This window comes from Phallusia mammillata, chromosome 8, assembly GCF_965637545.1.
Source record: "Phallusia mammillata chromosome 8, kaPhaMamm4.hap1.1, whole genome shotgun sequence".
NCBI lineage: Eukaryota > Metazoa > Chordata > Ascidiacea > Phlebobranchia > Ascidiidae > Phallusia > Phallusia mammillata.
The window spans coordinates 10283145-10295250 of record NC_137259.1 but is presented as its reverse complement, the minus strand read 5'-3'; the positions used below and the strand labels follow the sequence as shown (position 1 = coordinate 10295250).

The 12106-nt window shown below is 35.9% G+C and overlaps 1 protein-coding gene across 1 annotated transcript in view; it reads right to left on the bottom strand.

The window, feature by feature from the left end:
* Positions 1-12106, bottom strand: part of LOC145205447 (uncharacterized) — a 47348-nt gene that overhangs the window by 13427 nt on the left and 21815 nt on the right. Inside the window, exons 6-13 of the mRNA XM_080078173.1 lie at positions 10482-10674; positions 10328-10422; positions 9316-9433; positions 9199-9247; positions 8904-8977; positions 4606-4718; positions 4208-4325; positions 3212-3312 (exon numbers count right to left, since the gene is read on the bottom strand). Coding sequence (XP_079934299.1) covers positions 3212-3312; positions 4208-4325; positions 4606-4718; positions 8904-8977; positions 9199-9247; positions 9316-9433; positions 10328-10422; positions 10482-10674 — 861 coding nt within the window. The remainder of the gene's footprint in view (positions 1-3211; positions 3313-4207; positions 4326-4605; positions 4719-8903; positions 8978-9198; positions 9248-9315; positions 9434-10327; positions 10423-10481; positions 10675-12106) is intronic.

The window sequence follows — 12106 nt, the reverse complement described above, 5'->3', positions numbered from 1 at the left end:
GAGTAACGAGTAACAGGTTGCCCTTGTCACACTATTGCGCCACAGAAATCTTTCGTTTGTGGTGCCCAGTAACATACAAATACGTTTTGCACTTTGGGGGCTTGTGGGGTAAATGTTAGGGCTACAGGGTTGAACACAACAATCGACACCTATAAATGGCATACTCTACAAGCTATCCAAATTTCAGCCAATTTTGACACTGTTTACAAACTCACTTTGGGAAAAAAATACCCATTTTAGGGGGTAGCGGGGTAAGTACTTAGGTTATCGACAAATACAAAGTGGGATGCACATCTACATAACAAAATCTACCATCTGTGTAAATTTCACCCAAATCCATCAAACATTTGATGGAAAAACGATACGGACAAACTTTGGGAAGAAAATAACCCATTTTAGGGGGCTAGCGGGGTAAATACTAGGGTTATCAACAAAAACAAAGTGGGATGCACATCTACATAACTATATCTACCATCTGTGTAAATTTCATCCAAATCCATTGAACATTTGATGGAAAAACGAGTCGGACAAACTTTAGGAAGAAAGGAAAATAAAATAAAACAATATGAGTAAATTCAAAATGAATTGGCATTAACATTTTCAAGCAAATAGCTATAAAAATCAAAAGCAAGGAGTAAACTAGAGGGGTGGCTTAGCACATTTTGCGATTGCCACACATACACTATAGCCTATTATGAAATGTTAATATTTCCTACATTTATTGGGTCCCGTATTAGCCGCTGTCTTTTATAACCTTATTGTTTCTGCAGGCAGACACTCATGGGTTCCCGCACATGCAAATATAATCATTGTAAATAATTTATTTCAAGAGAAAGTCGGGTGTTGTAATGTAAAACACAGTGATCAGTACTGGGCTTAACCCTTTAACTGCGGCGGGCGCATAAATGCACCCCAACACATGTCTGGTTCTAAACAGCGATAAAAATCGTATTAGTGCAGATATTTTTTACAACTGGGGTGCGTTTGAAAGCTTATGCAAATTAGCTTCAATTTATTCGAAAAAATGATATGTTAGTATTTGAAAAAAATTAATTACACCAAGGAGAAAGTCAAAATTCAGAAAAAACGTGTTTTCTTTCTAATTTATGTTTTGCAGCCATTTTTTAGTTATTTTATGTTTGGTTGATTAACACACAGCCGTTTAGAGTTTGTTTCAGGGCTCTGTAAGGGCGTTGTGGCGATCTTTGTTTACAATTTGATGTGTGTTCAGCTGAATTGGGCTTGAAAGTGGGTAGTTTTGGGCAGTAAATTTGCCTTGGTTTGCTTGAATATACTGCTGTAACAGTCAGTTTAGCTTTACTATTCGTGGTGATAGCAGTTATTTATCAAGAAAACAATTGTTGTAGAAGCATTTTGACTTAGGAAGTTTGTGGTTGCTGACCAATATTTTGATTATATCTGGCCCTCAACTGCATTTACATTGTCAAATGGTAGGGGGATTTGGCCTCATGAATGGACAACAAATACAGAAGAATCAGTGCGAAGTACCTTGGGAATGCTTGGAATTGTGTTTTTTCTGCTAACTTCTGTGAACTGTGTTTCAAACTTGCACATGTTGTGGTGTAATGATACATAATAAATATCCCATGTACAAACACTTGTAAATGAATTATGTGTGTACAGGTATTTAGTAAACATTTGAATAAGTCCGTAAATTGTCAAGATTGCCAAAAATTATTATTGGAAACAAGTTTCATATGCTCATAAACATTAATTTTATCCTATACTACAGAAAAATAAGAAACTAAAATTGATCATTATGACGTCATGAGCTAATTAATGATGTCATCGAAAAAACACACATCAAGTTTTGTAAGGAATTGTTTGTAAAACAACTTGGAACCAATAATTGTAACGAAAAACACCGATAAACTGCAATTCTATGGAAAAATAGAATTGATATGACGTCATTTCGTAAGAGCATGTCTAAACATTAATTTTTGTCAAAAAGAATTCAGCAGTTAAAGGGTTAAATAATTATGCTATGTAAAAGGAAAACTATACAAATCGAATTCAATTCAGGTGTTGTACTGAGGCTATCGAGTCAAACAAAGCAAATGGCACATCTACATAGCTAACCATCTGTGAAAATTTCTTCCAAATTCATCAAAGATTTCATGGAAAAACTGGGTGGAAAAACTGCAATGCAGAAAAAAAGGAAACAAAGTAAAATCAAAATGTGTCCCCTTTAGGGATGGGGACCCATAATTTACTAAATGTGACTCTAACTCTGTTTGCATTCTACAAAAAATTTTTTTAATGCAAAAACTGGAATTTAAACCCACACAATTCGTTGTGAACTTCTGCAATGAAAATTCACATGTTATGAATAGCGTTAAGTTTCAGTCAAGGGTGTACCACCTGCGGCCGTAGGACCACAGAGACGAGTTTGTGCGGCCGTGAACATGTTCATTAAAATATATGTACTGGCGGCCGTGATGTGATTAAAACTCCTTTGCCAAATTCAAACTGCTTTAAACAGATTTTGGGTTACTGAAAAGCATATTACCAGCCTAGCAACCATATGCGTCAGACTTTTTGTAGGCCTATTGTGTGCAAACAATGCAAAAAAACAGGTACCAAAAGCATCACAATATAGATTATGACATAATCAACAGTTAAAACTGATCTTCACACTGTGCAGCTCAATCTGCATTAAGTTGGAAATTAATCTAGGATTTTTGGGCGCCATTAGATAGTATAAATATGATATAAACCTATTTCTTTACGTCTGTAATTTTAAAACAAAAACCAGCAGGTAATTGGTGGCTGTTGGTAAAATAAGGATCTGCAATGTGGCCATTGTAGAGAAAAGATTGTGTAAGTGCAAAACTAGATTAAAAATCACATGCGACCCACGGCATAAATTCCAAACTGCAATGTGGCCCCCGAACCCCATGAGTTTGACACCCCTGATCTAAACCATACATGATTCAGACAATGATTAAGTTTGTTAACGTTTATTCTATAAACTGTCCAAATTTCATCCAAATGGGACATTGGGACCCAAAAATGGCGTCTGGTTGCATTGGATGTGGGTATAGGGTGGGTGACCCCTGGTGTAAACAGCTTTATAATTATGGAACTATGGGTCAAACTAAACGATTTCCCCTTACATGCACAAAAACATTTAAATGTAAAAAGTAATAAAGTGAAAAAATACAAAAAACAATTACTGTCATAAAAATACCTCCGAAATTTGAGTTCCTACCCATGGAGTTACATAACTATTTTGTACATCAGGATTTTTTTCCGCTTGAAATATGTAAAACCACAACGATTCATTCATCACTAGCAAAAACACAAAGGAGTATGATTCATCACTAGCAAAAACACAAAGGACACTGAAAAAAGGGTGCGTTGCGCTTTTATGCAGTATAGAGAAATTATGTACAGTTTGAACAACTTTAGGGGGGTCAGTGGAAAAGCTATACACCACCGTCACTGACATGCTGTTAGTACCTTCCAAACTAATTCTAAATAGTCCTTTTATTGTACATTGCATCAAAGCATAAATATAGAAGCAATTTTGGTGTTCATTCTGAAGCACACAATCCAATATTTTTAAATCCAAGGAATAAGGTGTGGGACTTTAACAGAAAGTATCTGCGGGGTGTGTGGCATAATATGGAGTGAGTGTTGCTTGCTACTTTTTCTAGAGCTACATGACAAAAAAGCACCATACATTGGAAGTTGGGAAATGTAATGGCACATTGTGCACTGTGGTGTAAGCATTAAATCTGTTTCTAAGAGAGTAATTTTACAAGAGCAAAAGAAAGCATCTCTGCCATAGGGATAACCACCATCAGCTGAAAAAGTGTAAAAAATAACTATGTGTACTGTTATACAGAGTAGCAAATTGGTGCACAATTAACTTGATTACAGCAGTGGTTCTTAACCATTCCATTATTGATACCCCGAGAACAGCCAGATTAATTCCAGTTATTTCTGTTTTCAAAAAACTATAATTAGAAACTATGATATTACAAAAAAATAATGTTATTACCACATGAAAAAATTTAAATTACCCCTTTGGGGATAATTACCCACATGTTAAGAACCACTGGTCTACAGCATGAAAGAAATAGTAACAAAAACATGGATCAGGGGCTTGTGACATTATATTTCATGCCTGCATTCGCGTCTGCCTGTGTAAACACTCCTGATACATAATGAAGTAACCCACTGTTAGTTATAATGACTTCGCATGTCTTCATTGTAGACCCATTAGACATGTATTTCAGGGAGTGTGCTTTTGAAATGGTTTCTTCACTGCTTTTTGTTATACCAGTTTCAAGTGTCATCTAAATTGAAAATTTATGAATAGTACAATCAGCTAAACAAATGTTCAGTTTTTAACAAACATTCAGTATTGTCACTTCACAAACTAACTGGACTATGTTTACTAATGAATCATTTTTTTCATTGCTAGTGGTAGATATATCAGTAAAATGCTGGATATCGGCTCAGCCCATAATCGATCTCACCCTAATATTCAGTGATTTAAGCTAGATAAATTGGTATTAATCACACAATTACAAATAAACCTCCCATTTTTATGAGTGGCATCAATTATAGAATCACCTCTGATTTGGTGGTTTGATCAATTCTTATTTCTTTGGTTGACAAAATAAGCTTCTGTTTTCGTTCAGTGTTTCCATGAAGGGAGGTAAGTTCTTTATTCGAGTGAAAAGCTGCTGTGTAAAATACAATATATAATCTATGTTCTTTTAAACTCTTTAAAAAGTTATTATAAGTATTTTTCAATGTGGAATTGGTTAGAATGTAAACAGTGACTTACATTAGGGTCACCTACTACACCAATACTAGTTCATTCAGCTGGTGAAGAAACTTTATTTATTCAAATTATAAAACTTTTGTCACGTAAGTTTCAGTCATCTAAATCAGTGCTCCGCAACCTTTTCTACGCACGTCGCACCATACAAGCTTTAAATTGTCGGCAGCACACCCGAACCAAAATGTGATTGAAGATGTACGAGACAGCACAAAAACACATTATGGATTTAGTGAGATATCTTGCATTGTTTAGATGAGCACAATCGCGGTATGTTAGCCTCAATATTTGACAGAGCGACCTAAAGTTCCTCGTCAAGGTTTTTTAAGCAAGATCGTTTGTCATTTTTTATCAACAACAAATAAGAAAAGCTTTGTTTGCACAAGTAAGTTGTGCAAAAATGGAGCAAAATTTTAGTAGCTGCGTTCGAAAAAACGACTAAAAAAGCATTAAGCCAGGGGTCTCAAACTTCTTTGAGGGCCTGACAGGGTATTCAACCATAGGTTAACACCTAAAATTTAAAAGTTAGTTCACAGGCAGCACAAAAACCCTCTTAAAGGGCCACACAGCGTGTTTGAGACGCCTGCGTTAAGCCAATATAAAGTATATTATGACAGAAGAAAACATGAGTGTGTAGTGAGTAGTTTAGCTTGGTGTTGTGCACTGTATCATTTGCTATAATGTTGAAACACACAAAAACAAAAATTTAAAAAGTTATGCTTTTGGAGCGACACACCCAGCATCGTCTTGCGGCACACCAGTGTGCCGCGGCACAGCGGTTGCGGAGCACTGATTTAAATGTTTTATTATGTACCTCAAACTAGTATGAGTGTTTCAAGTTTACACTGGAAGGGTGGCCTAGTACATTTTTCCATTGCACAAACATAATATACTTTTATAAGACATTGATATATTTCCTACACTTATTATATATTATGTCCCATATTAGCCACCGTCTTTTATAACCTTAGTTGTTTCTGCAGGCAATAGACAGGCATGGTTCCCCACTCATGCACAGTTAAAAACAATGCATTTCAAGAGATAACCATGAGAAAGTTTGGTGTTGTAAGGTAAAACAAAGAGATCAGTATTGGCCCTAAATAACCATGCTGTTAAAAGTACAAACTAACTAAAGCTAATTCAATTAATACCTTGTTTGAAGTTTGTCCTTTCAATGGTCTATTGTAAAGTAAAGAAAGGGAAATAGTGGCAAAATAAAGTAAAACACAACAATCGACACATATAGATAGCAAATTCTACAAGCTGTCCAAATTTCATATAATTGGAACATTGCTAAAAAATTCACCTATTTTAGCAGGTTAGTGGGGTAAATCATGGGGCTGCAGGGAACACAACAACTGACAACTTAAAATAGTATGTTTTATATTTTTTTTTTTTATTTTATTTAATTCTGACACTGTTAAAAAAAGTCACTCATTTTAGGGGGCTGGTGGAGTAACTGGTAGGGTTTTATACCCAAATGTATAAAATTTGAAACCACAATGACTCAATCAACAGTCCTGTAAAATTTTGTCCCAATCGAGTATAAATATGGTATCGTGATTTTTAGATTGTTAAAAACAAAAGGTGGTGCATCCCTGACCTAGAGCAACCCCTCATCGTGTAGCAGCCAAACAGACAATGAATATTTATCAACGACGACTGTGACCTTCATGTTAATTAACAACGTTTTGCCTGACATATATCAAACCGAAGTATGGTTTTCGCAGTTTTAATCACGTCTAAGGTATGAGACTTCCACCAAAACTTGAAATGGGCATGCTAACTTGATAATATCACTAAGCAATACTGCCCCAAAACAGATGATTTATATTATTGAAAGGCAGCTTCTGTTCAAAACGCCATTAAACCAACACAACGGTAAACCAGTGATCACTCCTTTGGGATCACTCCTCTATCTGTCAAGACTGTACACATATTATGGGTGTAAAGGTAACCATTCAGCCAATCATGCTATAATTGGAAATAACAATAAGAAACCTACTACAAACGATTGCTTAAAATTTCATTACACTAGGGCAGGGGTGCACAACCTGCGGCCGTAAACATGTTTATTAAAATATATGTACTGGCAACCGTGAAGTAAATAAAACTCTTTTGCTAGATATTTTGATTTTTAAACTGCTCTCAACAGTTTTAGTGGTACTAAAAAGAGTATTGCCAGCCTAGTAGCCATATACGTCAGACTTTTCGCCTATTGTGGGCAAACAATGCAAATAAAACAGGTACCACAAGCATCACAATATATAGATTATTACAGGAGAGCAAAATTTTTTTTGGGATTTGGTAGCCCGCAGAAAATTTTAGTAGCACATCTGTTTTTGTATAAGTGTCTTTCTCTACCTAATGCACAACCATTTACTGATGGCCATGTCGCAGGTTCAAATGGCTACCAAATGTCTCAAATTGTTTATAATCTAGTGATTTAAAGAATTCTGATATATCTCACAATATCCCATTTGCTTGTGTCTGAAAGTTTATACCTAACCCATCAATTGTTAATGACGTCACTATCTAAATTGTTAAGTTGTTTGTTGCCTGGGCATTTGGCATTGTTTGCACATAATAGCGTACAAGAGTCTGTGATGTATTGCTACCAAGATCTCTCTAGCAGCCCCGCAAAATATATTTATACCAGTTTTTATACCCTAAAAAATAAGTTCAAATCAATGCATGGCCGCCAACACATCTTCTTCCGTATGCAGTTTAGCGGCCGCACCAATTCGTCTCCGAGTACGCATACAGCGGCAGGTTGTAGAGCACTGTACTTCGATAACACCATGGCATAGCCTGTTGGCATGGGGTTTGCCCGATATCTAGTTTTTAGTCAGACGCCTGACGAATCGGCGTTAAAATTGCTGATTCAGCAAATCGGTCTTTCGGCTCGTCTTGTATGTATGTTCTCAGATACAAACAGCAAACTTTTAAACACAGAGATTGTGTTACAATGGCAACTGAGTCAAAAGTTCGATGCCACTCATAGCACCAGGTAATACAGTATTATCGGGCTAACCCTAAATACAACAACATGTGTTGATTTGTGTAATACGATGCATCACACGAAGATTGGGAATTATGACCTCAGCTTTTTTTGGAAAAAATTTTTGCCAAAATATTGCGTCGCTACAAATCTAATAGCTACAAATCCGTTGTAAATGTTTGTGCGGCGTGAGTGACGTCATGTCAATTCATGATTGCATCTTTTACACAGTTACCGTAGCATCGTGATAGTGCTTCAAAAAATATGTGACTAGCGTAAATCGGCTAGAACCAAGCGTGTTTTTCGTGAAAACAATATTGGTGGATCGTTGCGTAATCTTTACCTTTCCCGCTAGGTGTGCCAACTGCATCATAACTTTATTATTATTTTGAGAAAATTATTCAAAATAATATAGACCACCTATAATTGTGGCTACAAATTGTGGTCGCGCACGCAAGTTTAATAGTCGCGCAGCGCGACCGTGCGACCGCATTTTTGCACCCCTGGATTATGACATCATAAACACTTAAGACAGATCTTCATCAAATATAAACCCATTTCTTTACATCAGTAATTTACTAATTTTAAAAGAAACATAAGCAAGTAAATGGCGCTGTTGGTAAAATGAGAATCTGCGATGTGGATGTCGTAGCAAAAAGGTTGTGCACCCGTGCACTAGGGCTTGTATTTCTGACCTAAAGGACCGGTAAACCTGAAAAAATGTTATGTTACGGGAGTTACAAGAAAAAATACACCAATCATTCAATTGAAACACATCGTTGTAGTTTGTTTAACAATGACAATACCAAATATTAATGTCACAATCCAAGCCATGTGCAAAAGTACAGGCTGTCCTGCATTTTACGTTTTTTTGGGGGGAGGGGCTGTGGGTAAACCGCTGGATCATCCAGGATCAAACTTTAGACAACTATCTAACATGTGGATAAATTTGAATAAGATTGAAGTACTCTTTCTTACCAGCGTTAAACAGAAAAAATACAAAATACGGATAAAACAGTATATGCCCCTTCAGAAAAGGGGTCACACAATTAACTATTAGTTAATGTACCCTATTTGGAAAATTACCAGGTTTTGCAACTTTCTTCCTTTCAGAATGAGTTGCAATATGCTTTGAAGTTTTATATCTGCTGTTCCTATCACTGCAACAAAACATTTTTTTTTAGCAAAAATAACCCTTCGTAAATTGACACACACACACACACACATTAACTATAAAACACACTGACAAACACTGATTTCTAGACTCGGGTGATATTGTGTTCTCAAAGTTTTAGTCATGTCTAAGCTACAATTAGGTTTTTATTATTTTGTATGTTAAATGTATCTGTCATGTCACACAAAACTATATCAATAGCCTTACCTCAAATGACTTTCCATGATTTGTGTGTTAGCAAAGTTTTCTACCAATTCTAAAAGCAAAGTTTCCATTTTTAGTGGCCTTACACTGCTTCAATATTTTTTAATCAGTTTAACATACCATCAGATACCACTTTTACAGAATCATCCATATTCTTAGTTTGTTTAACTGTGGCCCCAAAGAAGGAAGTGTGACCAACACTAATACTGGAATATGATTCAGTGCAACTATCCAATACCTTCACAAAAGAAAACCAATCTGCAAACCAAGCATTTCATTTTGGGCATTATCAGACTAGGTTAAAGTAATACAAATTGGAGAACTTCACTGTGCATTTGATTGATCAAATTAAATGAAACTTTGGGGTTCCAACAAATTAGCCAATTAAATAGTGTTAAAGCTCTTCAGTTGGAAATTTTTGTGATTTTCCATATACCTGCTGTATTACTTTGGACACAAATGTTGTTCATGAGTCTCTATCGCATAGCTTGGACAACTTGTGTTATATAGAGAGTTTGTGAGCAACAATGCACTTAAGAGCTGGTGTTTAAAAAATGTAAAATTGGCTGTGCAATTAACTAAACAGCATTACATCCAGCTTTATAGAGTCATAGATCAACTTAGTATCACAAAATTAAGATTATACTACATTGTAGTTTCAATTAGAAACGAGAAATGATTAAATCTGAGCAGCAGATTAGGTGTGGGTATGGTACGGTTATTTTTGTGTGCATTTCCATAAAACCTTGAATACCATGTCTTTTTTGTCTAAAATTGGAAACGTTCCCTGACAACAGGCCTTCTACAAATGAGTAGAGACCATGAATAGAGATTAATAAATTCAGGTGACACATAATGTAGGCAAATTGCAACATTGCACGAAATACGGTGGGTTTAGTTAAAATTCTTGTTACGTATCACAACTTAGGGGATTTACCGAAAAGTGAGGGGGAATTTTTACTGGCTTTCCGGGAAATTTGCATCTTTCTAGCACTGCAAATGAGCACTATTCCAAATTAATAAAAGAGGAGAATATACATCACACAAATATATACTCTCATTGTTGGTATCTACACCCAGTGGTATGACAAATTGAAATTTTCCAACAACACAAATTAACCTATCCACCTACCTGCTCAATGCAATTCACCCACTTATCTCTAGCATTTAATGTATTACAACTTAAAACAAAAATTCGATCAGGGGTATGAATTGTAATTCCAAAACCTTAAAACAAAAAGCAAAAAGTAAGTAATTTTATTAAATGAGGTCATGCATGAGTCTACCTCCTTCCACTACACCCTGTGGAAAGCCTTTCATGATAGCATATCCAAATGTTTTTGATCCAAGGGGTATAAATCCTAAAGCATGTGCATCCAATGGTTGCTCAAAGTACCACATCATGGTTCCTATTAAGCTAAACCACCGCTTTCGAAATTTTTCCAGTTTGGTTGGTCCTGTCTTGTTTAGCCAACCTTCCTGTCAGTACACAAAATTGCAGTCAATGCAAATCACCATTGACACTGAAATTGAACGTACAAGTAGAAATAGACAGAATAAAGGTGGCTTTCCTGTATACTTATATTTTATATATTGGATTCAAATCAGACATTGTTTCAAGTTTTCCTATTTAAAACAAATAATGTTCTATTTTAAAACAAAGAAGTAAAACACAAAAATCGACACCTATAAATGGCACATTTTACAAGCTAACCAAATTTCTTACAATTGCGACCTTGTTTAAAAAAGTCCCATCACCCATTTTAGAGGGCTAGTGGGGTAAATATTGGGGTTACAGGGTTTAACACAACAATCAGTTCTCTAAATGGCATTGGCTACAAGCTATCCAAATTTCTGCCGATTCCAACACCGTTTAAAAACTCACCTATTTTAGGGGGCTAGTGGGGTAAATGTTGGGGCTACAAGGTCAAACACAAAAATCATCATTTGTAAATGGCAAACTCTACAAGCTATCCAAATGTCAGTCAATTCTGGCCCTGTTTAAATAAATAACCCATTTTAGGGGGCTAGTGGGGTAATTAATGGGGTTCTTCACCCTAATGTTAAAAATATGAAACCGCAATGACCCAATCAACAACTAGAAGGGTGGCTTAGCACATATTGCCCTTGCACATACACTATGATCTATTTTAAAACATAAATATAATTCCTTCACTTATTTTATATTGGGTCCCATATTTGCCACCGTCTTTTAAAACGTTAGTTGTTTCTGCAGGCAGAAACTCATGGGTCCCCACACATGCAAAGTTGTAAACACTGCATTTCAAGAGATAACCATAAGAAACTTTGGTGTTGTAAAGTAAAACACTGTGATTGGTACTAGGATTAAATAGTCATGCTATGCAAAGTTCAAACTATACAAATCGACTCAATTCAAGCATTGTTTAAAGTTTGTCTAGTTTAAAACAAAGAAGTAAAACACAACAATCGATACCTATAAATGGCATAACATTTCCAACAATTGCCCACTGTTTAAAAACTCACCCATTTTAGGGGGCTAGCAGGGTGACTATTGGGGCTACAGGGTTTAACACAACAATCGTCATTTGTAAATGGCAAATTGTACAAGCTATCCAAATTTCAGCCAATTCCGACCCTGTTTAAAAAATTTATCCTTTTTAGGGGGCTAGTGGGGTAACTGATGGGGCTACAGGGTTTAACACAACAATCATCATTTGTAAATGGCAAATTGTACAAGCTATCCAAATTTCAGCCAAATCCAACCCTGTTTAAAAATTCACCCATTTTAGGGGGCTAGTGGGGTAAATGCTGGGGCTACAGGTTTTAACACAACAATCATCAATTGTAAATGGCAAATTATACAAGCTATCCAAATTTCAGCCAATTCCGACCCTGTTTAAATATTCACCCATTTTAGGGGGCTAGTGGG